This window comes from Oratosquilla oratoria, chromosome 13 (genome assembly GCF_046742065.1).
Source record: "Oratosquilla oratoria isolate Oo_2021 chromosome 13, ASM4674206v1, whole genome shotgun sequence".
Classification (NCBI taxonomy): domain Eukaryota; kingdom Metazoa; phylum Arthropoda; class Malacostraca; order Stomatopoda; family Squillidae; genus Oratosquilla; species Oratosquilla oratoria.
Window position 1 is genome coordinate 43,506,113 of NC_134789.1, and position 27,114 is coordinate 43,533,226.

The 27,114-nt window shown below is 41.2% G+C and overlaps 1 protein-coding gene across 1 annotated transcript; it reads left to right on the forward strand.

The window, feature by feature from the left end:
* Positions 1-10,174: 10,174 nt before the first annotated feature.
* LOC143032414 (uncharacterized) lies at positions 10,175-25,611 on the forward strand. Its single transcript, XM_076197156.1, has 4 exons — positions 10,175-10,237; positions 16,592-17,607; positions 18,834-19,033; positions 24,590-25,611. Exons 2-4 carry the CDS (start codon positions 16,608-16,610, stop codon positions 24,779-24,781), a joined length of 1,392 nt encoding a protein of 463 aa, XP_076053271.1. The 5' UTR covers positions 10,175-10,237; positions 16,592-16,607; the 3' UTR covers positions 24,782-25,611.
* Positions 25,612-27,114: the final 1,503 nt, after the last annotated feature.

Consider the following 27,114-nt stretch of genomic DNA (forward strand, 5'->3'; position numbering starts at 1 on the left):
CTAGTGTTCTCTTGTATCCATTGTGTCATTGAATGGTCAGTAATCATCTCAAGTAGAGCATTTCCCCATGAGTCATCACCACTCTTTACTGTCATTTCTTCCCAGCAGATTTCTTTGCAATTAAAGTCGCCCATCATAACTATTCTTCCTCCGTCTTCCATTATTTTAGTTAATGCTATCTTTGTGTCCTCTAACATACTTTTATGTTCATTCTCCTCCCATGAGGCTGTTTTCGGAGGCACATAGTTGATCACAAATTTTCTGCTCTTCTTATCTCGGTCTTCCACTTCTATCATAATCATCTCTACTGTATTCTTTCCATATATGACACCTTTCACGTTTATATCCTTCTTTGTCAGGAACATAACTCCACCCCCTTGTTTTTTCTCTCTGTTTCTAATCCAATAATTGTATGTATCATGTCCTACACTGTTGGGTGGTAGTGGGCCTTTTAATTTTGTTTCTACAATTCCCATTATGTCCGGTTCTTTTTCTTTCAAATAATCATTCAGTTCATTCAATCCTGTTATCAATCCATCTATATTTGTGTAAGACACTCTTAGTTTTCTGCCACTTCCATTGTGTTCTCTGTTTCCCTTATGTTTTTCTTTAGTATGTCGAACTGCTTTATTTTCATGTTCACTACTCTCCAATAGAATCTCTCTTTCTCTGACTCCGTTCTTTCCTCGTTTTTTGCCTTAGCTTCAATTCTTTTCTGCTTTTCTGCCTCTCTTTCCTCCTTATTCATTTCTCTTTTTATCCATACCTTTTTATATTGATCATTTGTTGCTAGTTTCCCTGTCTTGGATAGAATTTTCTCTGCCGTTGTTTGTGACCTGAATTTAATCTTAATTGGTCTGGTCTTATCTGTACTATATTTTCCGAGTCTGAATTTTTCCTCAATTTCCTTTATAATTTCTGGTTCATCTTCCTGGACTAATTTTAATAAACTGCTTACCCTTTCATTTTCCTCCTTGATTCTTGCGGTTCTATCTGGGTTATGTTTCTCTTCCATTCCTAATATAATTATACATTTCTTTTTGTCAGCTAATTCTCTTACTATATTCTCCTTCTGTCTCATCACTTTAATAACTGAGTCTTCATTATGTTCTTTCAATTGCTGTTTGACTATGTCAGTGAATGAAACCTTATTCCCTTCTTGAGTTATTCTCCAATTTTTAGCTTCTGTAGCTATTTTCTCACTGTTTTCATTACTATTCTTCTTCAATTTCTCATTCTCCTCCTTTACATTTCCTAACTGTCTTTTTAGGTCCTCTACTTCTTCAGTTAAGTTTCTGTTAGCCTTCTCTAGTTGTTCCAATCTTTCAATTCTTTGTAGAATGGAGCCTACATTACCTAACTTACGTTCCAAGTCCTCGATCACCTTATCAACTCTCTCCTCTAGTCTTATCAGTCTGGGGGGGGTTGTGTCCCCCCCACCCTCTTTAAATCCCTGGAACATATTCTCGTCACTTTCTACTGTATTTCTCCTTTCTATACTTCTAATCTTTACATTTTTATTTGCCATTTCGTCATCCGGTGGTCGTTTCATGTTGATCTTCCGCCCGTCTGCCTGGGCCAAGTCCTCCACATCCTCATTATCTTCCATTTCCCCAGTAATCCCTCCCCCTCTCCTCTTTCCTTACTTTCCCACTACCTCACGAGCAATTCCCCCCCCCCCTGCAAATACAAAAAGGCACTTCTCTTTGCGTTGGTATCCTCAATCTGCACTTTTCTTCAGAGCGTTCGTCAAGCCGTCCGTTCGTTGAAAGTGTGTGTGTGTGTGTGTGTGTGTGTGTGTGTGTGTGTGTGTGTGTGCAAAATAAATGTTTTGGGCAAAGTTTTTCTCGTAAACAATTTCTGTTAAATGCTAAAGCACAAGTGGCGTCAATGATTTTAAGAGAACATTTCTCTAACTCTCTGTATTTCCTTTTTTATTCATAATTCAAACTCTGTATGAAATAGTGAAAGGCCTCAGAATGTTGATCCATTTCACCGACTATCAGGGACAGAATCCCACATCGGGGAAATTGTCCCGGTTGCCCTTTCCATCTTAATAGGGGAAACAGATTCCCACATTACAAGTTACCTCTGCCTGCCGTTTTGACTCGGCCTTAAATATCCTTGTTTGTCTTTATGTAGGGAGTTTCCCGGAAGTTCGAAGGCCTTCTTCAGATCGATGGAAAACGCTATTCCTCCTTTTTTCCTGTCTCTGTGATGGCAGAGGTGAGGTGGCAGATGCTGTCTATTGTTTCTACTCCGGAGCTGAAGCCGTAGACGTGCATGTGGAGTCTTCTTTATTATAAGTTCTATAACCCATATGAGTCTCGAAAGGACCATGCGTTCCATCAGCTTGTTGAGGCAGCTCAGGAGAATGATGGGTCTGGACTTATTCTTTCCTTAGGCTTTGGTATAGGGGTGATTATAGATTATAGTAGTCTACCACTGGCTCGGTAGTCTTCGTTCAGCCCAGGACCTGTTGAAGAGTCGTAAAATCTCTTGGGATGGCAGTGACTAGCAGGCTGTTGTAGGTGCCATCCTTACCAGGGTACATGTACTTCATCTTCCTTGTTGCTCTGACCAATTCCTGACTTGTGAAAGGTTGGTCTGTGTCAGCAGGTTGACTTTTCCCTTCACTGATGAATTGTCTCCGCTCCTCTTCCAGCTCTGTTTGGCTTGAATGGCAGGTGGAGCTGTCTTGTCGCGGATCTGGCGGCGAACTCGTCGATAAGTTTCTCTGCTTCAGCTGACGGGTCTGGATATCTTGGAGTCTGTGTTGGTCTTCCCACTGCTGTCTTGATCTGTCTCCATGTATGCTGGTTGATAGTGTCACATCAATTGAGCCAGGCTCTGGTCTTTGCTTGATGATACTCTTCCAAAGCATGCTTCTGGGCTGCTCTAAGATTCAGTAGGTCGTGGGGGCGCCGGTGTTTTTTGAAGATCCTTGTATACCTGTTGACTCTCCTTTTCAACTTCTTGCATCTCTCATCGTAGAACCACCAATCAACACATTTTTTGTTCTTCTTGGTGAGAGGGATGGATCTTTCTGCTGCACTAAAGATGCATCTCATGATTCACCCTGTGCCTTCTTCCAGACATGTACTATCTGACGGATGATCCTCAGATTCTCATTCTTACTTGGCTCGTATCCGTCGTTGGAATATGTGCCTTCTGGCGGGAAGTCCCTGGGTTCCACCTCCAGCGGGAAGGAATCCAGTTCTTCTTGATATCAGGCCCAATTAGCTTTCTTCCTTTTGGCCATACCATGCCCAAACGAGACCTTGCCCCCAGGAGCAAACCTAACCAGGAAGGATTGGGTTACCTTAAAACAGAGGAAGAGCCAAGGTGGGCAAAACGAGAGAAAATCAACACAAGTGGGGATACACCAATAGCCCCCAATGTCCCTGTGGCGAAGTACAGACGATGGTCCACGTCCTCCGGGAATGTCCATTGAGTCCCCATTGCTCCGACCAAGACCATAGGGAAGCAAATGAAACTGCCCTTACATGGACACGGTTCTGGTGCGACAAGATATGATGATGATGATTAGCTTTCTTCAGGTTTATACATGAAATATAGTCCTCAGGGCTTGGATTGGTGGAGAGGTGGATTGTGACATCTATGGCGTGATGATCACTGCACAAGTGGTCGTTGATCTTCCAGGTACACATGGGCGCTAGGGCTGCGTTGGTTATGGTAAGGTCGATACAGCCTCCCACTATATGCGTTGGAGCGCCATTGTTCAGCACCGTGAAGATGCCGTTATTAATGAGCAGGTCTGCGATCTGGTTTCCTGTTGCATTGTGTTTGGTTCCTCCCCAGAGTGGATTGTGGGCATTGAAGTCTCCGGTAATGATAGTCAGGTTTAGGTTGTCTTGCAATACACTGCTGAGGTCCGGAATCTTCTTGTGTGACTTGTAGACATTATGGATGAAGTTGGAAGCATACATGACTTTGAAATTAGGTATGACAAATAAGGAGAGTATGAGACTGGATCTCACGAACGTTGCTCCTTTCCAAGATACCTCATTTAGGTAAGGTAAATTCGACATATTCATGATACATTACAAACGTTTAGTGAAACATAATAAAAGATGAAAGCATAGAAAAAAAAACTTCCTGTTTGTCACAACAGCTGCGGTTACAATAATCGGGTGATGCTATCCATCTTAGAATCTGCTTCTCTGCTTTTGGAGAGTAGACGTATCAAAGGGTTATCACACTGGGCTATTGTTCCTCCAACCTCCGATTAATCGACGGTACTGCCCACCTCCATAACTTCTCCTACCGTAAAATAGCTATGGCAAATTATTTTGATTGATTTATGAAAATTTTGGCTTGAAGGCCAAGCGCCGGAGCCGGTAGGCCATTCAGCGCGCAAATTATTTTGTGTTGTCAACAAAACACATGGAATGCCATTTAATATGCTGGAGAAAAATTATTTCCCTCCAACATATCGGATTTCTTCCAGAAAGCTTCTGGCTGTAAATCTGGTCCAACAGTCGGATGAAAAATAGCCCATTGTGATAACGCCTTCAGTCCGTACAGATTTGCAGTATCTGTACGGTACACCTCCCGTGTACGGTATATACTTCTCACCTTAATTTATAAGCATAGTGATAAATCTAAGCTGTTCTAGTTTGGAAATGACAAGCTGAAACATAGAACATGGATATCAAATTAAAAAAGTTAATGGGATAGTATATAAGTTCCTATATAAAAAAGTAAGCTGAAATAATCAACATAAGTTTCCAATCGGATGTTGTGGTTAGGTTCGGACAAGCAAGGGAAATGAAACTCACAATAACACAAAGGTACACAAGATTTAATGTATACTAGGCTCGAAGGTCACGGACGAGAGCCTTCAAGTGTCCGGGGTTAGGGCCTTCAAGTGTCGTGGGCTGAGAGCAAAGGGCCACTTGAAGCTTGGAGATGTTGTGCCCGAGGTGACTTGCTGGAGAACTGACTGTCTCGGCAACGCGCCGTCCTTTTAAAGGAGACTGGCGGCTCAGAGAGGTCCCGGGAGAGCTTTCCCGAGTTTCTGATTGGCTGCTGGCTGGGGCTGGTTGAGACGTCTTGCTAACTTCGGCGAGTATATAGGCCTAGCTCGAGTTGTGTGACCAGCGCCGCGTCACCACAATACTCCGCCCTTCTTTGGGAGCGAGCGCCGCGGAGGGTAGGGTGAGACGCGGGTGATGCGGTAGAATCGGGCCGGCCTTTTAACCACCCGACTGGAACGGATGATTGTGCCGTCAGATGGCATCTGGAAAGGACGGCCTGGATGATGGAGAAGGCGGCGGCAGTGTGCTGTAGGCGTGGTCACTGTGTTGGCGAGGGGTGTCTGGCTGAGCATGGAGCTGTGGAGATATACGGTTAGGTGAGAATGGTTGCAGTGAAGGGGAGAGTGAGTTCGTGGGGAAAGTAGGCTGGGGGAACACTTGTGATGGAAAGCAGGGTTGGCCTGGGTGAGAGAGGAGAAGGGTGCGGCGTATCGTAGGCGTGGTCGATATCTGGCGAGGATCCTGACTGAGCCTAGCGCTGTGGGTTTGGGTGATCAGGTGGGAAGGGTTGGCCTGAAGAGACGAGTGGTCCCGGGGATGGGCTAGGGTCTTGAGGTTCGGGGGGAACACTCGATATGGGGTGCAGAGGTTGCATGGATTGACGTTGCCCAGTGGTGGGAATGGGGTCAGGACCATGTTGTAAGAGGAATTGGAGGGGGTGGGGAGGGTTGGTAGGGGAAGAAAGGGAAGGTAAGCTGGTTTGAGCCTGTCGATGGAGATGCGATCTGGCTTGGCATCTCGGTCGATGAGGAAGTGTTTCACCGATCTGCTGATGACTTTGAAGGGTCCATCGTACGGGCGTTGGAGAGGTGTTCGTCTGGAGTCCCGACGGACGAAAAGGTGGTCACTTGCAGCGAGGGCCGGGGTAACATGCACTGGCTTTGACTGTGGGGTCCGAGGTGGCAGGGGCCGGGTGTTGGCGAAGGTCTCCCTGATGATTTGAAGGAGGCCGTAAAGGTCGGGATCGCCAACGGCAGGGTTGGCAATAACCCCAGGCAGACGAAGGTTTTCAGCGTAAACTAGCTGAGATGGAGACACGTCACTGTCAAGCTTGGGAGTGTTGCGAATGGAGAGGAGCACCAAGGGGAGGGCGTCAGCCCAGTTACATGAGGGTTGCTGTGCCTTGAGTGATTCCTTCAGCTGGCGGTGGAATCTTTCTACTAGTCCATTGGCTTGAGGGTAGTAGGCGGTAGTCCGGTTGCGGTTGGTGCCAAGGAACTTGAGCATTCTGGACCAGAGATCAGATTCGAACTGGGAGCCCCTGTCGGTGATAATGGCGTGAGGGGCACCGAATCTGGATATCCAACCGAAGAGGAAAGCACGGGCAGTTGACTCGGCAGATATATCCGGGAGAAGGATCTCCTCTCGCCACCTGGTGTACCTGTCGACACAAGTGAGCAGGTAACGCATGTCACGGGAAGGCGGAAGGGGACCCACAATGTCCACATGGACCGATTGGAAGCGTGCTGTGGGTGAAGGGAAACGCTGGAGTGGGGCGTGGACGTGGCGCGTGACCTTTGAAAACTGGCAGGAAAGACAGGTGTGGGTCCATTCTCTGACGTTTTTGTTTATGCCTGGCCAGACGACCCGATCCCTGAGGAGACATTGTGTTGCCCAAATACCAGGATGACTGTGGTCGTAGAATGCCGAGAACTCATCCTTACGATGACAGGCCGGGATGTACGGCCGGGGTTTGCCTATAGAGACGTCACAGCACAATGGTGCAGGAGTGTAGGAGAGCTCTCGGAGCTGGAGGGAGGAGGTGTCATGCAGGCGTAGGAGACGGAGTTCCTAACGTTACCCTGGGAGGCGGCGATGCGTGCGTAGTTGACTTGGTGGTGATCAGGGAGGATGCCAGAGGTAATCTTGGACAAGGCATCGGCCACTTGGCTATCCTCTACCTTGATGTACTCGATGTGAATATCAAATTGGGACAGGAATGACAGCTGCCGAGAGACTCTTGGTGAGTGGTGATCAGAAACCCTGTTCAGTGCATGGGTGGGCGGCTTGAGGTCGGTAAGGATGGTAAATGGCCAGCCTTCTAAGAAATAGAGGAAATGCTTTCCGGGCGAAAATAGGGCCAGAAGCTCCCTGTCGAATACATTATAGCGCATTTGAGAAGGGTCCAGTCGTTTGGAGAAGAATGCAATCGGCTGGAGCTGTCTGTTGACCCGCTGTTGGAGGACTGCGCCTATCGCTGTGGAGGAGGCGTCGGTGGTAAGGAGGGTGGGGGCGTGGGCCACCGGGTAGGACAGGCGAGCGGCCTCTGCAATTGCAGCCTTGACCTGCCCAAATGCTTGGGTAGCTTAGGGAGACCACTTCACGGGTACGACCGACCGCTTGGAACGGTTCTTGGTGAGGTCATACAGTGGTGCGAGTTTGGCAGCTGCATCGGGGATGAATCTATGATAATAATTGACGATCCTTTTACAAAGGATTAAGGATTACAAAGGCGGAGCATGCCGACAGGAGACCTTTTGGTTCATATCTAGGTCGGATGCGAAAAAAAATCATAATAATAAATTAATAGATAAAAACTATAATAATGTAAATAACAAATAAAATACATAAATAAATGCATAGGTATAGTTAGATAATAAACAAACAGGTAAATAGTAAATAATAATGAATTGACATATAACTAATAATAAATGAAAATCAAAACAGGCAAATGATAACAAAACAAAAACAAATAATATGAAATAAATTATAATCATTACAGCATCTTGCTTAGGTGTTTATCTAAATTATTTTTAAAGCTTCGAACTGAACTACTGGCAGCTCAGAGAGGTCCCGGGTAAGCTTTCCCGAGTTTCTGATTGGCTGCTGGCTGGGGCTAACTTCGGTGAATATATAGGCCTAGCCCGAGTTGTGTGACGGCCAGTCTGGTTTTGACCAGCGCCGCGTCACCACACGGTATTCGTCAAGGAAGACCTTGTGAGAGAGGAAGGTGAAGATGTCTAATATATGTCTGAAATAATATCGAAATGAAAGATCGCGAGGTGAATAAACGTCTCGAAAACTTGTGAGAAAAACTTTGGGGATGGGATCTGGAACTGGATACTGGAAGTGCACAGAAAGTAATTAGTGGACACTATATACCAACTCAAGAAGAGGGGAGGGCGCCACTGGACTGAAAATCGGCCCATATGGTGCAAAACTTTAAGAAAAGAAACAGACCAAAACCCTTGACCTGTCCGACATCCAAAATGTGTGAAAAACGTACATAAAAGGGGTGGATGAATTACTTGTGAAAGGGAGTCTTTGTTGAAAATGACCTTGTGATAATGGGAGGAGACATACACTTTGCTGATGAACATAAGACTAAAATTTCATTACATATATATATATGATGAAAAATATTGAAATTCTGACCATCCCTAGACTAGACTGTGCAGTAGTGTCTGTCAATACACAAAAACTTTTCTCTACCTTATAAGGGAGTTAGCCAAGTCCAAGGCACGCACCCACTCCCAAGGGAGGTAACAAGCCAATACATAAAACCACCCCCACCCATCTCATTACCTTTTATCACCCATTTGTTCCCCTTGTGTATGGATGATGCTGTGATGCATGAGGGGGAGTGGGTGGGAGATGGGGGGTGAGGAAGTATGTATGAGAAAAAAATTGGCGCAGCCCGAAGGGATTTCTCCCCGTCTTCTCCTTGTCTGCATGAGGGGACGGAGAGGGGGGGTCGCCGAATTTATGAAGCGGCCTTGCTGTGGATGTGCTGTGTCTTGCGACACTGCTTCTGACCCAGGGCAGTGGACAGGACGCAAGGATGACCCGTCATCCAGGAGGTGGCAAGATAAGAGGGAGGGAGGAGGATGGAGGGGAGTGGAATATTTAGGAAATGAAATGGGTGGGAGTGGTTTCTATGCCTTTTTTTTGGCTACCCCCCATGTAAGGGGGAAAAAGCCTTTGGTATATGTATGTATGTATGTTCCCCTTCTTGCTTAGCTACTTGAGGGTGAAGGGCCATCCCTGTCTCTCGCCTACTGCCTGGGTCAAAAGCAAAGCAATGCAGCAAGCCACAGCACATCCACAGCACCGCACTGGGGTATTGACGGCATGATAACTTGCAGTAGTACAGGGTAACACGCACTAAATATTTTGGTAACTGTTTTGGTGCGCCCCTACGGACTGGAGCCACGCTTTACTGTATTTGTCTACATTAGAGTAAAGTATCTACTCACAGAGGAATTATGCTACTTTTGTACTACATATGTCCATCATATATACTGTCCCCTTATAACAGATCTTTACCCCTTTTATGACTACCTCTTCCTATCCCTTGTGGTAGTGTGGTTGGGGGAGAAATCTGCCACCGTGTTTACCATGCGTGTCGTAAAAGTCGATGGAGCGATAAGACTAGGGATCCCTCTCTGTATATTCATCCTATCAGAAGTCAAGTAAACACGACACAAAAAGAAAAATATAAAAACAGAGAATACATTGGAAGTAACCGGAATGCTCCCCAGCCGAAATGATAATAAATTACACTTGAAAAACCAGGACGAACCACATTAGAAGAGCGAAGAGAGGTGACATAGTAGTTATGTTTATAAAAAAGATATTAACAGAAAAATATATAATCTGCTAGTGGGAAATGAATTAGAAGAGGCAAAAAATTGAAGACAGACGCTCACTAAATCCATACAGATGCGTGAATTTGTGGAACGAGAAATGTCAGGCTAACATAAATTAATTTTGAATATGTGAAGACATGAAGACAAATCTGTCACTCATACAAAAATCCAACCCCTTAGTAACAGGTTAGATGTAAATTTACTGGGAGACCACTGTCCAAATACAGGAATTTCAAGTATTCAAGCCTGTCAGCAAAAGCGAATCGTTCATCCAAAGTTCTAAATTGGGGATACTTAGCGTATCTAACGGGCTTCTAATTAACATCTTGGCAAGTGATTTCGCTTTACAAAGAAAATGCACTATTGTTCAATTGCTAAATAAACAAAATATAATTTCATCTCTCAATTTACATTAAGAAAATAAACTGATTTATAGATTACTCGTAATTTTACTATATTAATTTGTCACTATACACATGTTTATAGATGAATATTACCAGTTCCTCATTTATCCCAGATATTTTTCGAAGCGTGCGCATTAGCAGATGCACAGCGCGATTTTACGATAAGAAATGGCGACAATAAAAAGTAAGTTGGAAAGCTTATCATTTACAAGTTTAGTGGTAAATGTAAACTTTATTTCATTTAGTAGAAATGAACAGGTCATATTTTAAGTATATTGTCTATGGTCTTCAAGATATGTAGCGTTTTCTGTCAAAGAAATGTGTTATATAATATTAAATATAATTGCTTGGACCTGTTCTTTATATTTGGTCATCAAACTTACCTCAATAATATCAATTTGTCTGAACCTTTTTGAATAATATTATATATTTAATTTATAACAATTCACAGTTCCAATATACATTAAGTAAATGCATGTAACAACTTTTTAAAGTAACGCCTGTAAGCCTCAATCTCGTTACTTATAAAAGGGAACAAATAATATAATCTGTAAGACATCACTTAGTTTCATAGAAGAGCAATAGTATGACTTCAAGCTAAACATATCAGTGTCTGGCCAGATCTTATTTATCCATGGCTGTAACATACTTGTTTTATCAAGACATGATGTAGATTTTAATCGTATTCGACCTCTTCAAGACTTGATCGTGTCCATCACGAGCAAGTGGGTCTGCCCCACATCTATCATCACTCTTACTTCCTTCCATTTCATTCTTTCCTTCCACTAATCCCCCAAATCCCCCCTCCCTCCCTCTCCCCCATCTTATCTATCCTGCCCTTTAACTAACTTAAACCTGATGTTTATAAATCAGGTAGCAGCCATTAGAGATTAGCCGATTAGGATTTCTTTATTTTTTATGCTGGATTAAAAGCATCCTTATAGGTCGAACCGTAAGTGTGCAAGTGGCTGTGTGAACTCCCTAAAATTCAGTGGTGTTCCCCATGGTTCTCTTCTTTGTCCCCTCCTATTTCTCATTTTATAAACCATGCCTGCTCCCATCTCCAATGTAAATTATTAAATACAAGATGTTGGCAGATGATCTCAAATTTGATTTTCACAGGACTTGCAGTTCACTTTTAATTTCCACTGGTACCCTGATAAGTTTCTGCTCTGTGCACAAAGGCCTTGGTTCAACTATTGAAATAAATCTATATCTACTGAGAGGATTGCAGTTTGCAATCGAAATATATATATTCCCCGTCTCCAGTCTTTTTTACTCCAACAGTGGTTTTCATGTGATTGACATGTGTGATTACATTTTTCACCTGTATTGATATAAAGTTGAAAACGAACATCTGTTTAAAATAAGAGAAAGGTACTGCTACCATCATGCTTTGTCTGCTGTATGCCGTTAAGCCAGTATGTATTATGCCCTCCCTTCACAAATATATTTTTTGTGTCCTATACTTAGCTTCTCCAGTTTGAAATCAAAGTTTTCTGGGTAATTTTTTTTTTTTTTTTTTTTTTTTTTTCAATTGGTGTAACATAGACAAACCAATCAATTTTGTGTGGACTGGCCAACCTGTCTTGTGCCCACAGACTGGTCAGTTTTAATATGTTCTCTGAAACTTCTTGTTTCCCTCTCTCTTTGTTTGTCCTAAGTGGGAAGTCCCAGTTTCTTCGATCTTTCTTCATATATCTTGTTGTTTAGAGTAGGGATCATCTTGGTTACTGCATTTTGTATTCCATTTTTCTTATATCTTTCTTTAACCACTTCAGTACAACTCAACTTCGTGTGTGCAGCATTGAATGCCACATAATGTGTTGCATCACATTACTTGTATTACAAAATATAAAGTCACTGCTGTATTACTCATTCTCTTTTACTTTGAGTAATAATAAACACTGAAAATGTGATCAAACCAGTTCACAGAATCCCGGGGTAACTCGTGGACAACTAAAAAAAATATATATAATGAAGATGACGACATTGGGATCTTTGCGTACCCACTCGCACCTCATAACATCTACATAGGCATCATCATACCAAAGTGGTTAAGTATGATGACTACATCATTACTGCATATTCTAGTCTGGGCCATATCAAACTTTCAGTGATTTTCTTCAAGTCCTCATTCACGTGGTCATATTTTGTATTTGTAGTACTGCCTGCCTAAATGAAATATCAATCCATGATTATGGCCTTATCCCACCTTTGCCCAGACTTTTCTGGACACAGGTTGGTATAAGCCAACCAAGTGAGTTAATACAGTACTCCAAATACTTCATGAATGATGTGAAGTGGTTAGTAGACCAAATTCTTTCAGCTTGAGGTCCTGTGCAATGCAGTGACATGAAAACAAAATCTGTAAAGTTGTGTAATTGCCACAAAGGGGTTAATAAAAAAAAGTCATAAACTTCTCAGCACAAAGTCCAGAACAGTATATGAAGTGCATAATTTTCATGAAGGAATTCCTAAGTCCAATGCATGGGAAGTTGAAGATGAAGGAATTGCCAAACAAGTTCTTCACTACAGACCACCAAACTCAGCACGCCATCATCACCCCCAGACAACTCTATAGAAAAATCCCTTACAAGAGAAAGAAGAACTACACTGGCATGCTCACATTCAGAACACTGCCCAGCAATAAAACTATACCAACACAGAGTAAGCCTAGCCACAAATTCAAACTGCCCAAATGCAACCACCACACAGAAGACAATGAACCATGTTTTACAGTGCCCCACACTAACATTCCCCAGACAGCAACACAATATATCTTTCCTGAGTGAATTATGGTCCTGCTTGGAGCCTGTTGCTTGTTAAATGAAGGCTGCAGGTCTTCTGCAAGAGACCAGGGTCAACAGATTGTTTTATCTAAATGATTTATAGTGGATATTTGTTACATTCCTTATTTTTGTGGATAAGAGATACCATAATGTTACTGGTTTACCTTCATCTTATGTCCTGTTTGGCTGGTTTAGGTCATGTGTTCTAAGTAGTGCCTCAATACCCTCTGGGGGGTATTGAAACCAATTCTTGGAGGTATCGAAAAAGGCTTCTTGGAAAATATTAGATTAATGATTTTGTGTAAGAATTATACTTTATTCATTTATCTACTGAAAATAGAAATAAGAGTTCCTAGAATTCAGCTGTTTATTTGTAGGTGTTCTGTTTTCTGTTTTACAATATAAAGTTGAAATTTAGGAGCAGTGGGCTAATATTGGAGAGTGGTTATCAGATTGACTTGGAGTTTAACTTTGGGGTATCAGATTTGAAAAACTTTAAGGACCATTGGACTTTAGATGTTGATAAAGTAGGGTTTGAGTGATATATAACATGTCTGTATTTTATTTCTTTATTTATTTTTTTTTTTTTTTGTGTATTTACCTAGTTGTATTTTATGGGAAGGGGAGCTATGTTCATGTGGCTTGTCTTTATCTCATTTTATATAGACTTTTTAAATTCGTGTATCGTTTTTGCACACACCACATTTTCATCTAATTTTTTTCTCTGCTATGAACCATTTCCTCATTTTCATATCCACTACTCTCCAATAGAATTTGTCTTTGTCTGACTCTGTTCTTTTCTTGTTTTTTCCTTAGCTTCTATTCTTTTTGTTTTCTCTTCCTCTCTTTCCTCTTTATTCATCTCTCTTTTTATCCATTCTTGTTTATATAGATCACCTGTTGCTAGTTTCCCTGTTTTTGATCATATGTTCTCTGTTGTCATTTGTGACCTGAATTTAACCTTAACCACTTCCATACGGTGACGCCTACGTAGGCGTCATGAGGAGCAAGTGGGTACACGATGCCGACGTCGGCGTCTTGATTATATTTATTGTAGTCGTACCTACGTAACCTCCATTCTCTCTAAACTGGCTTCATCATATTTTCTATGGCTATCAAAATTCACGGGTGAAAGAGAACGAACGATTTAGCACTGACTTTATTTTTTATAATGCGATTATTATGATGCAACATCGCATGTCGGGCAGCTAATGCTGCCAGACGTGCGATGTGCCCCGGAGTGAAGAGGTTAATTGGTCTGGTCTTCTCTATAATGTATTTCCTTAGCCGGTATATTTCTTCAATTTCTTTCCCTGTTTCTGGTTCATCTTCTTGAACTACTTGTAATATCTTGTTTACTTTTTTCTTCTCCTTTACTCTTGTAGTCCTATTTGGATTATGCTTCTCTTCCATCCCTAATATGATTATACATTTCTTTTTATCCGCTAAGTCTCTTACTATATTCTCCTCTCTCATCACTTAAATAACCATATCCTTAGTTTGTTCGTTCATCTGTTGTTTTACTATATCTCTAAACTAAATTTTGTTGTTCTCTTGGACTTTACTCCAATCCTGTACCTCTTTTGCTATGGACTCTTTATTCTCTTTATTATTATTCTTTAATTCTTCATTCTCAACCTTTACTTCTTTTAACTGGCTTTTTAATTCTTCTATTTCTTTATTTAGGTTTTGGTTCTCCTTCTTTAGTTCTTCCAATTTATGAATTCTTTGTGTAATCCGTGTAAGTTGACTGAACCTAACCTCCCACTGTTTGTTCATTTTCGCTAGTTTTTCCTCTGGACTTGTTAATCAGGGGAGGTTGTCATCTCCTCCCTCAATAAATCCATGGAAATAATTATCTTCACCTTCCATTGTGCTGCTCTTATCTATATTTCTAATTTTTATATTTTTACTAATCTCTTTGACTTCACCTCTGTCGTCTGCGCATCTCTTGTTGACATTCCTTGTGACTTCTGGGGCCCATTTGTCCCTTTCCTCATTTCCTTCCATTTTCCTCAGTAATCCCTTCCCTTCTCCTTTTTCTTCATCTTCTCACTGCACCATGAGCTTTCCTCTTCCCTACAAATACTTCACAGGTACTCCCTCATTAATGAGATCCACAAAATTTTTAGTTTTTTCTGAAGTCCAATCTTTGCTGTCACTTCGACTGTCATGTGTGTGTGTGTTTGTGGAATCAGGAACTTAACCCTACTTACCCTTGCCTGACCACACATTCAGTCACCTTTGAACTGCACAGTAGTTGGGAACATCTGGTCTGGGAATTACTGCAACCCATTCAGTGACTAACTAGAAACCATTTTGTGACCACATGGCAGTTGCAGGTAAGAACATTTCTGTAGCCACTGTCCACATAGATATTGCTTTCCAGCTATCAGATTTTCACAGTCATTGAGCTGCAAAATTGTTTTGATAACCATATGACTGTAGCAGATCCTTTTAAAAATTCTTTATGAATGGGCAAGTGATCTGACTCAACCAGCATAATGAGCTGTAGCTTCCACGTGCCAAAGGTCCTGTTTTTTTTTTTATCTTATCTAAACTTCAAAATCATGCATCTAACATGATATTTTGAATTTCTTATTTGTTTTTAGAATGATTAGTTCTTCCATCATTCACATGTTACATAAAGTTTCTTTAGCCAGAAACCCATGGTGCAGTGGCAGTTGAGAATGGTCCTCAGGCCCACCAGCAGTTCTTTCCTTAAGAAATGTTGGGACTGTTCTCTGTATTGGGTGAGTATGGGGTCATTTCTATGTCACTTGTGAGGAAAATAATGAGGGAAACAGTCATTGTTTGTCAGCTCTACTAGATGTAAAACAGTGATGTAAAAGATAATGGAAATTGATAGAGATCTTGACTTGGTCCAGAAACCAATTGTCATTCCAGTAGGGCAACACTTGTGCATGGAGATGAAAGGGTGGTTTTGGTGTATCCTGTCTTCATTCTCAGTGCTCCTTTCTGCATTGCAAATTAATTGTGTTCAATTTGTCAATTATTGGGAACCATGCTGTGAAGGTATATTCTAGGATAGGGAAATACACCCTATATTGCACCACTGTGGCCTTACCCAGACAATAACATAATATCTTTTCTGAGTAAGTTATGGGCCAATCCATTGGCTTGGCAATTACCTGGGAGCTCTGGGTCTCCTGCAAGAAAGACCTGGAGCAATGGATTTATTGATTAATGATTTTGCTTTACTTCCTTCTTTATAAATTGATACTGTAGTAGGTCTATTGTAGTTTTGTGATACTATTATTTCCTTCAGTGAACGTGGATTATGAACTTTTTTTTTTTTTTTTTATCCAATTCGAGACATCTTCAGAGCCTGGACTTTTCTTCACATCTTTTTTTTTTTATTAATTTGTGTAGTTCCTTGTCTTCATATTTAATATAACTTGACATCACAAGTGCTTCCTCTTTCCTAAGTCATTTTCTTTGGTGATATTTGAATAGAATGTTTGTTCATTATTTCTGGTTGTGATGATGCATCTTCATAAACTTTTCCATCTACTATCAGTAAGATTCCTTTTATGTGTCTCATATTATCATTAACAAACCAGATGAATAGTTAAGGTACAACTTAGAATTTATGTGTATGAGGCTATTTAAAAAAAGAGTGGGGAGAGAATCATATATTCTGTAATTTTATTATTTATTTATTTATTTATTTATCGTGTTTATTTTTTATTTATTTGTTTATTTATTATTATTTTTTTTTTAAGGGGTACATTTGTGCACATGGATCCACCTTCCCTAACAAGTACCCTATGGAAGAAGCTTTTGGATGAAGACTTGGAGCTTAATGATTCAGCAATTACTCCAGACAGCATAGTAACTTCAAGCAGTTGTGTTGTCCCATCCAGTGACCTCATTACTTCATCCAATACAAGCTTAGCATCTTTCGAGTCTCTTCCATACCAAGCTCCCAGTGTTGATGTTTATGGACTTCATAACAAAACAAAGTTAAATCCGTTATTGATGCCACAGTCTTCATATTTCTTACCTAGATCAGACATTGGAGGAACTTATATTTGTGATAATTATAACCATTTGGATGTTCAAAACTCAAATACTGAGTCACAGTGGGAAAATTCAAATGAAATTATTGATTTGGGTGGCAAGTGGGATGCTGAGGTGAATTATGATCAATATAGATATGGTAGCCAAACTCATTGGCAACCTTTTCAAAGTAAAATACATTTTTCTAAGGAGAATGTTGGAAACTGGTTTCAAGGGAAGACCTTGAATAGTACTAGTAATCCATGGTCTGTATCGTATTCTCATCCTCCCAGTGATGTTATTCAAGAATTATCAAATACCACGGACAGCTCTACAATACTATCTCCTCCCCCAACACCTAATGGAGCACCTCCAGCTTCAGTGTTAAAGCATAATGAAGCTCTTCATTTTGAAGGTTCCACTTCATCACCATTTGCATATGAAAATCCAAGGCCAGAGGATTCAGGTTACCCATATTCAGTTATAGCTCAGAAGATTGCTGGGCTTGCCTTAGAAGAGGTTAATACAAAGCTTCGCGGAAGTCAAATGCTGTCTACATCACTGCAGTCATTATCTTGTCAGTCAAACGATTCAGACTTTTTTCATCTAAATGGTATGTCCAGCTTACCTCCTGCTGCCTCAACTCCTGGCACCATGATTTCAACACCTCCATGGTCACCAGCTCACAGTTGTAGTTCTGATACAAAAGTAAGAACTCAAACCAGATTACCACGTAAAGGTATGTACATTTGAACATATTTTTAGTGATATACATTACAATCTGTAATGTAGATAAGCCAGCTGTTGTTTGCAGATGACACTATGCTTGTAGCAGGATCAGAGGAGGGAATGAGGAAGTTAGTGACAGAGTTTGGGAAGGTGTGCGAAAGAAGGAAGTTAAAGATAAATATGGGTAAAAATAAGGTGATGAGATGTACAAGAGGAGAAAGTGGCAGCAGACTGGAAGTGAGTACTAAGGGAGAGACACTGGAGGAAGTGGATATTTTTAGATACTTGGGTGTGAATGTGGCAGGAAAGGGAGGAGTGGAGATGGAGGTAGAATGTAGATTGAGAGAAGCGAGTAAATGCCTTGGGGGATTAAAAAGTGTAATGAAAAATAGATATTTGGGAATGGATGCTAAGACGAGACTGTATGAAGGAGTGATTGTGCCAACAGCACTGTACGGGGCAGAAACATGGAACAGAGAGGAAGAGAGGAGTTTGAATGTCTTTGAGATGAGGTGCCTGAGAAGTATGATAGGGGTTACTAGGCTGGATAGAATGAGAAATAAGGTGAGGAGAACAGGGGTGGAAAGGGAGTTGGGAGATAGGGTTGATGAAAGAGTATTGGGATGGTTTGGTTACATGGAAAGAATGAATGAAGAAAGACTAGTAAAAGAGAGGTGGAAGGAGTGAACATGAAGAGTTGATCTAGGATGAGATGGATGGATGGGCTAAAAGGGGCATTGGGAAAGAGAGGAATGTCTGTTGAGGAAGGATGGGAGAAGACAGAAGATAGGGTGAATGGAGAATGGTTGTGTATGGATGATGCTGTGATGCATGAGGTGGAATAGGTGGGGGATGAGGGAGTATGTATGAGAAATAATTTGACGCAGCCTAAAGGGATTTCACCGTGTCTTCTTTTCTGCACGAGGGGATGGAGAGGGGGGTTACCGATGTAATGAAGTGGCTTTGCTGTGGATGCGCTGTGTCATGTGAGACTACTTCTGACCCAGGGCAGTGGGTGAGATGCAGGGATGACCCATCATCCAGGAGGTGCCAAGATAAGAGGGAGGGAAGAGGGTGGAGGGGAGTGGAGCATAATAGGAATGGAATGGGTGGGAGTGGTTTTTATACCTTTGATTTTTTTGGCTACCTCCCTTATAAGGAGGAAAAAAGCTTTTGATATATGTATGTACATTGTGTAAAATTTCTAGAAGAATTTATTTAATGAACTTCTTTCAGATTTAGTTAGTTTGATGGAAGAACTAGCTGCATACAAAGCTCAAAGATGTGGGGATTCTCAAGATTATTCAAAGAGAATGAATTTAGATTTTCATCGTGAAGATGTATCTCAGATGCAGAAGAATGAAGTAGGAAAGGGTTGTGTGTTTTGTAAGAATAACAATTATCATGCTACTTTCTACACATCACATACTCTCAAGGTTAGTAATGTGATTTTGATGGAAGTAGATTTTAACTGAAAATATGGTATTGAAATCTATGAATCGCAAAACTAATTTAAGAAACTGTAAAAGAAATTTAATTCATGCATTTTACTACCTAATGGAGAGATGATAATGGAAGAGAAGGCAGTGAGAGGAAGGTGGGCAGAGTGTTTTAGGGAATTGCTAAATGTGAAGGAGGATAGGGAGGGAAAGGTAGTTGCAGTGGGAAATGCTAAGAAAATGACCATGACGAGTGAGGAAAATGGAGGAGAAATGAGGAAAGATGAAGTGAAGGCAGCTGTTAAGATGATGAGAGCAGGTAAGGCACCTGGGTCGGATGGATGTCATGCAGAATGTCTGAGAAAGGAGGTACAGTGATGGTGGACTGGCTGGTGAGGTTATTTAATGTTCGGTTAAGAGAGGGTAGAGGACTGGAGGAGTGCCTGTATAGTTCTATTTTACAAGGGAAAAGGGTACAAATGTGAGTGTAGTAGTTTCAGAGGGATCAGCTTGTTGAGTGTAGTTGGGAAGGCTTATGGGAGGGTTTTGATTTAGAGGATTAGGAGAGGAACAGAGGGAGTTATTGGTGAGGAACAGTGTGGTTTTAGGACAGGTAGGGGTTGTGTAGATCAGATTTTTGTGGAAAGACAGATATGTGAGAAAGGTATAGGAAAAGGTAAGGATGCTTTTTGGGCTTTTATGGATCAGGAAAAGGCTTATGACAGGATAGACAGGAAGGCACTGTGGGAAGTATTGCTGATATATGGGATAGGAAAGCTATTAAAAGTTTTAACAAGAGTAGTAGAGCTTGTGTTAGGATTAAAAATGGAGAGAGTGAATGGTTTGAGGTAAAGGTGGGACTTCGTCAGGGATGTGTTATGTTGCCCTGGCTGTTCAATTTATACATGGATGGGGTGGTGCGAGAGGTGAATGCGTAGTGGGTCAGGGATTGGAGATGGTTGAAGAAAATGGAAAAAAGTGGGAGATAAACCAGTTGTTGTTTACTGATGACACTGCACTTGTAGCAGGATCAGAGGAGGGATTGATGAATTAACAGTTTGGGCAGGTGTGCGAAAGAAGTTGAAGCTAAATGTAGGTAAAAGTAAAGTGATGAGATGTACAAGGGGAGAAAGTGGCAGCAGACTAGAAATGAGTATTAAGGAAGAGAGACTGGAGGAAGTGGATATTTTTAGATACTTGGGTGCAAATGTGGCAGGAAAGGGAGGAGTGGAGGTGGAGGTAGAATGTAGATTGAGAGAAATGAGTAAATGTCTTGGGGGGGATTAAATAATGTAATGAGAAATAGACATTTGGGAATGGATGCTAAGACGAGATTGCGTTCATTTGTGTACATGGACATGGTATAGTGTTAGAAAATTTATTATTAATTTTGTAAATCATAATGTATCAATGTACTGTATTTTTTGGACTATAGCCCGCACCCCCTTACACCTTAGTGAAAATTCACACAAGACCCACACCGCTGTATGACCCGCAGTCATATGGTGTGCACGGCAGTGTAGATCCGACGATGTATACTACCCATGCATGGGTGGCCACAGGCACAGCTCACGGCAGTTGTTGTTATGGCTGGCTGTTGACGTGGTGATCAAAGTAATTTCAAAGCTGAGGCTTTTTCTAAATTTTCTGTTTCATCAATGCTTATGTGATTTATAAAAAAAGATTGTGTTTTCCGATATTGGCAGGTTTCTTGGTGATATCTTGCTTTTCAGGATTCATCACACGTCAAAGGCCGACACGTACGTACACAACCTCACAATTTGGTTTCTGAAGCTGCCACTAGATGTAGTGGTAGCTTCGATGAAAGAGGGGTGATCTCGAAAGTGTGCAACTGATCTTACGATGCCTTTGGAATGGGTTGAAGACGCGGCATTGCGATTCATGATCATGATACCAGCATTCCTCCAGTCCAAATTATTTCTGATTGTGATGAAGATGAAGAATAACCAACAAATTACATTTCAATATATTTTATTGTACATATATATATATTACAAAGAACCTTAATCAATTTGTGTAAATAATGCCATAAAACCCTGTTTGGTTGTTTACCAGTAATTAATCAATCAATTGGTTTATAAATGCCATACAAAGACTGGTAATTAATTATTAAACCAAACCATTTCCAATGGTTAGTTTTCAATAGAATAGAACAATAATAGAGCACATTACTGAACTGTTATGAACAGAGTCAATGGAGCACATCGTTATTAGAAAAAAAGCACAGTCAGTGATCACAGACGACAGAGTCAATAATGTTTATGAAGGTGTATCATCGCTCACGAAGCCATCGAATTCCTCATCCTCTGTATCATCATGGAAGAGGTTGTGGTATAAATCGGCCAATTCTGATGCAGTGACCTCATCCATTTCCATTTCCATTTCGGATTCGTCCGATTCCTTTTCCGAGTCGTAGCATGCATCGAACATTGCAGGATGGCACATTTCTGATTTACGGAAACCGTTCTGAATAGTCGATTCTTTAATTTTCTTCCATGCTTGAACGACCCATTCTGCCACTTGAGCATAAGTAGCTCTGCGTTGTCTACCAGTTTTAGTGAAGGAATGTTCGCCCTCCACCATCCACTTCTCCCAGGCAGCATGCAGTCTGTCCTTGAATGGCTTGTTGACCGAAATGTCAAGTGGCTGGAGAAGTTTCGTAAGACCGCCAGGGATTATCGCGATCTTTGAGTTGACTTTCTCGAGGTGTTGTTTAGTGGATTCGGTTTTATGGGCGGTCATAGAGTCCAAAACGAGTAGCCAGGTCTTTGTGTGGAAGAATCCACCCGGGCGCTTGACATACACTGAGTCAATCCAGTCGTTCATAACTCCTTCATCCATCCACCCCTTTGGATTAGCACGAACTTCTCCTTCGGGATAGTTTTTTGTTTGAAGATCATCATTGGTGGGAGTTTCTTCCCCGATGTGGTACATGAAAGCACAACAGTGAAACTCGATTTCTCATGGCTTGTTGTCTTGATGGGTACTGTTTTCTCGCCAACATGCTCGACAGTTCTCGTCATCGGGATGTCGAACGTTAAAGGAACTTCGTCCATATTGATCAGGTGATCGAGACTGATTTTATGCTGCCTTATCTTGTCCCTTGTGTAACCCCTAAAAGAGTCGAGCTTTTCTTGCCAATCGTTGGGAAGTTTCTGTGCCATTGTAGTGCGGGTGTGGATCGCCAATTCTTTCCTGTGCATGAACCTAAAACACCAAGATGGTCCACCCTGAAATTCTTCAATGCCGAGATCTTTAGCGATGGTTTTTGCTTTTAATCTGTTCATTCACCATCTTGCTTGGTGCCCCCGAAATGCTTTTTTTGTCTTTTTTGCCTGTTTTAGTTTGTCCTCCTGCTTTTTCCATGCCCGCACCAACGATTCAACGATTCCGTACTCTCGGCCGGCGGCACGATTGCCATGCTCCTTCGCAAACTGGACTGCCTTTAACTTGAAATCGGCATTGTAACTTTTTAGCCTCTTCTTCACTGGTGGCATCTTGATGTTGTTTTCTTCTGCGTCGTTGTAAGCTTGTTATGAAATTATGATTAATCGCTTCAAAACTGTGGTATTTATACCCTCTTAATTGGATCATGATGTCGATTTTTGTGGTGACAAAAATTTATCCATCCTTAGTCAAACCCAGGACTGAAATGATTAATGAAATAAAAATGCATTCTCCCAATATAAATAGATTAAATTAAGAAAATACTTTTATTTTTTTTTTATGTCAGCAGAAGAAAACATTATTAGGAGAATAGCAAAGTTCTGTAGTGATTTTTTGCCAAAGAATAAAATTTAGAGATAGAAGTATTTAGATGGAGGCCTTGGAGGAATATTCCTCCAAGGATAGACCTAAACGTATTATGCACATGTAATGCACAAATTTAGCATTAAGGAATCGGGTACAGTTTGTAATTTGTAATTGCAAAAATGGCCACCCGCTTGTTTTTGTTTGATCGCGACACATGATGTTGGTGTTGGTACCAGTCAGTGTTGTATTGTATGTTCATGCTGTTTAGTTAGGCCTGTTTTATTTGTGATAATGCCTTTATCAATAACAAGAGCATGTAAAGCGGGTAAGATACTGACAAATCCTACCTTCTCTTTGTCGTTTGTCTCGATCGTGCGCACTGTATTATGACATTGATCAACTTTCATTCGAAGAACCTGGTCGGTCCTCCCGCAAATCCCTGATCCGAGAGGGCACCCATCTAAACTAATCGTTCAATTTTTTTTTACTGCGTTAGAGGGCAATTTCTAACCAGAATCCACAGATGACCTGCACCCCTGAATTTTGGCCCCTTTCTGAGGCAAAAAGCTGCGGGTGATACACCGAAAAATACGGTAATATGCAATATTCTTGGCGGAAATAAAAAGCAAAAAAGTTGCTAAAACAGATTTCGTAAGTAACGAAGTTGCGCCGGACGAATGGTATGCCATATTTGTTATGATAGATGTTGACATCGAAGAAATGAAAGGATAAATTCGTCTAACCTAACCTAACGTGTATTTAGTAAATCGGTACCTGTAATTTAAGGTCATCTGGATTGTCATCGTCGTCGTCACGAATGTTGGCAGGCTGTTCAATCACTTTCCAATTGTCCAAAAATAACAAAAACTAGACCTATGTTCAATTTTATCACTCAAAGCACTAGTGCGTTGATGCAGTGGGCGTGGCCTATCGACCAATTGTTCGCCACGGTTGACTGTCGAACAACAGCAGTGGTGAAGTAGTCAGCTGGAGTGATGCAATTATTTATTGGTTAATAAATGTTTTGTTGTTGATATTTGTCTTTGAAGTATTTCCTTGTATGCCATGCATTAAAAGTTGGATTTTAGCAATGAAGAAGGAGGGTAAGAAATACGAGATTTGTAGTTGGTGAGTGAATGGCCCTTTTGTAGGCCATATTGTATTATTCTTAGTTTTTTAAGTGTTATTAAATTATACTTGTTAACCCCTTCGTTACCAACCCGTCAACCTTACGTAAACAAACGTTTCAAACCGTCCCACGAATGGCAGGAGCCTTATGTTTGTAAACATAGACACTTGCCACCCCATGGGTAGAAATAACCCAGTAACCGAGGCCTTGAGAGCCCTCAATACACAAAGCTTATAACTGTGACACATGCGTGTCACGGGGAGCACGCTCTGTTCCTGGCGGGTGCACTCAGCCGTGACACGCAGGTGTCACAAAACACACATCCGGTACTCAAGGGGTTAACTGCTGATATATGAGAAGTGAATTTATTATAAGTGGAAGACATTTAAAGCATGTTTCAACAGTTAGTAGAGAAGTGTGGCTAGAATGAAGCATGAGAGTGCGAATTTTGGCGGTGATGTTCTGTAGATTTTCAATGGTTTTCTCAAAGAGTATTTGCGGTTTTAGCCATTCATGGGGGTTTTGAGAACATATCCCCCACAAATAACGAGGGATGGCTGTATTTAAATATTGCTGTATTTGTCATATCCCATTTGAAATATAGAAAATTTTGTGTATAGTTTAATATTTTCATTTTCATTTTTCGACAGGACGAACGTGGTGTATGTCAATGCCCTGTATTACGCACATATGTGTGTCCCCTTTGTGGTGCTTCAGGAGACACTGCACATACTCTCAAATATTGTCCACGTAATGTCATAACTAAAGGAGACCCCATTTCTGCAGGCCTACCCCCAGGTAAAGTGACTAACTGGAAGCAGGTAGCAAGACAACTTTTCTAGGCTCAAAACTCATCTGTGTGCACATGTTCTATTTTGATTAGAGGTACTACATTGTACAAATATCCTGTCTGTTGTAATGTCTTGGTGCATTTGCTTTGCTGTATGCCCAGGTTAGATAGGTGTTTTTGTGCTATAACTTTCTGTGAATACTTGCATTTGCTATTACTTGCATTTGTTCGTCACAAAGCTTGTAAAAGATTTGGAAGGGTGAGCTAGAATTTTATCTTTTGTTTTACCAGCAAATTATATTTATATATCAGTTGTCAGGTGCTGGTTTTCAGTATTTAAATTGCCTGCCATGATTTTTATCACACTGTATACTTTGTATTGGTCTTGTTAGATGGAAGCATTACTAAGTTGGCAATGTTATTATATTAAGTTTATAGATGTTTTATAAGATGGGAGTAAACTGGTTTATATTGCCTGTGAAACTCTGTCTTTGTATGCTTATTTTATGAATTATGGAAAAAATAGGTAACTTTGATTACATTATCAACCTCAGGAAGATATTTATAGTTTATCCATTTGTTGAATTTATTCACTCAATTATTTTGTTTTAGAGAAGTGGTAGAACCAATCACTTATTTTTGAATAAAAAAGTTTAACCACTGTAGTAGATAATGAAAGGAGTTGGTCAAACAGATCTGCATGTGAAAAAAAAAAAATCTTTGTATGATTTTATTTTATTTATTTCTATTTACTTACTTACCTATTTTTTGTTTGTGTTATTTTCATTCCATCCATAAATACACTCCCCTCCCCTCCACCCTTCCTCTTATCTTAGCACCTCCTGGATGATGGGTCATCCCTGCACATTGTCCACTGCCCTGGGTCAGAGGCAGTGTCGCAAGTCACAGCACATCCACAGCAAGGCCGCTTCATTAAATTGGCGACCCCCCCTCTCCGTCTCCTTTTATGCATTGGGGGGACAGAGAGTGGGTGTCGCTGATTTAATGAAGCGGCCTTGCTGTGGATGTGCTGTGACTTGTGACAATGCCTCTGACCCAGGGCAGTGGACAAGGTGCAGGGATGACCCATCATCCAGTAGGTGCTAAGATAAGAGGGAGGGTGGGGGGAGTGGAGTGTATTTATGGATGGAATGGGTGGGAATGATTTTATGCCTTCTTCTTTTTGGCTACCTCCCTTGAAAGGGGGAAAAAGCCTTGGTATATGTATGTATGTATATCATTTTCACTCCCAAGTAAATGTGACCGTATGCCATAAGCTGTCTCAGGTTTCATGTTGCATCCCACCAGTAAAGCAGTAGCTTTGAGAGGAAACTTTTTTTATATCACAAGAAGAGTAAGTTTCTAATGAAAAGAGAAAATATTGAGTAAGTAATTTCTCATAGACTTGGAAGAAATACTTCAGTTTTAATGTAATTCATACTCAGGATAGCATGTTATTACTTTTAATCTTAAGTTTCATTTGTTCACACCTTGATATCACCACTAGAGATACCAGGTTGATTCGTAGGATAATAATAGGGTAAAAATTATGAATATGAACTTGTAAATTTTGTATATTTATTCTTTAGTAAACCAGATTTAATATAATGGTGCCATTTTATTTACACCAAATACTTTTGAAGAGAGTGTGAAATAGATCCAAATATAATGATGTGGCAAGACTGATTAACCACTTCACTACGACTCAAATTCTCATGTGCAGCATCCACTGCCATATGTAATTTGCATCACACTAATCACATTATAAAATATAAAGTCACTGCTGTATTACTCATTCTTGAGTAATAATGCTCACCATCCATGTCATTAAGATTTTCGTCCTGTCAACACCAAGCCTCACCACAATGTATGCTGTGGTACTCCCCCAGGTAGGCGTAGCTCCTCCTTGGGGATCGGTGCCATCTGCGTAGAGCTGATGGCCAGGGGTGGTTGCTGCTGATTGGCCCCCAACTCTTGGGGTTGGGGGGTGGTCCCACGACGTAGACGTTGCAGCTCCAGGACCGGAAACATATTCATAATCATATCACTCACCGCTCCATTAACACACTGAAAGACAACACACTGCTGCATGCCAGACCCCCTGATATCCACCCTTCTGAATCCTCTCTCCCACGAAAGGACAGAGTCCACTTGGCCAGACTGCGGTGCGGTCACCACCCAGCACTTCTAAGCTACCAGAAGAGGCTGGACGACCGTGTTGTGAACAGCTGCCCAGGATGTAACACTTCACCCCATACCATACAACACATAATGGAAGACTGCATTATACACAATCATGCACGCAAACTACACAACATACACTCTATAAAGGATTTGTGGGAAAACCCAGTTTCGGCTGTGGCCTTCCTTGGGGAGACGGGACTG

What these genes read in the sequence shown, in the direction of transcription:
- LOC143032414 (XM_076197156.1), top strand. Translation starts at nt 16,608, where the DNA reads ATGGATCCACCTTCCCTAACAAGTACCCTATGGAAGAAGCTTTTGGAT. An exon ending in AACCAGATTACCACGTAAAG is followed by an intron (nt 17,608 to 18,833) that starts GTATGTACATTT and finishes AACTTCTTTCAG; the next exon opens with ATTTAGTTAGTTTGATGGAA. An exon ending in ACACATCACATACTCTCAAG is followed by an intron (nt 19,034 to 24,589) that starts GTTAGTAATGTG and finishes ATTTTTCGACAG; the next exon opens with GACGAACGTGGTGTATGTCA.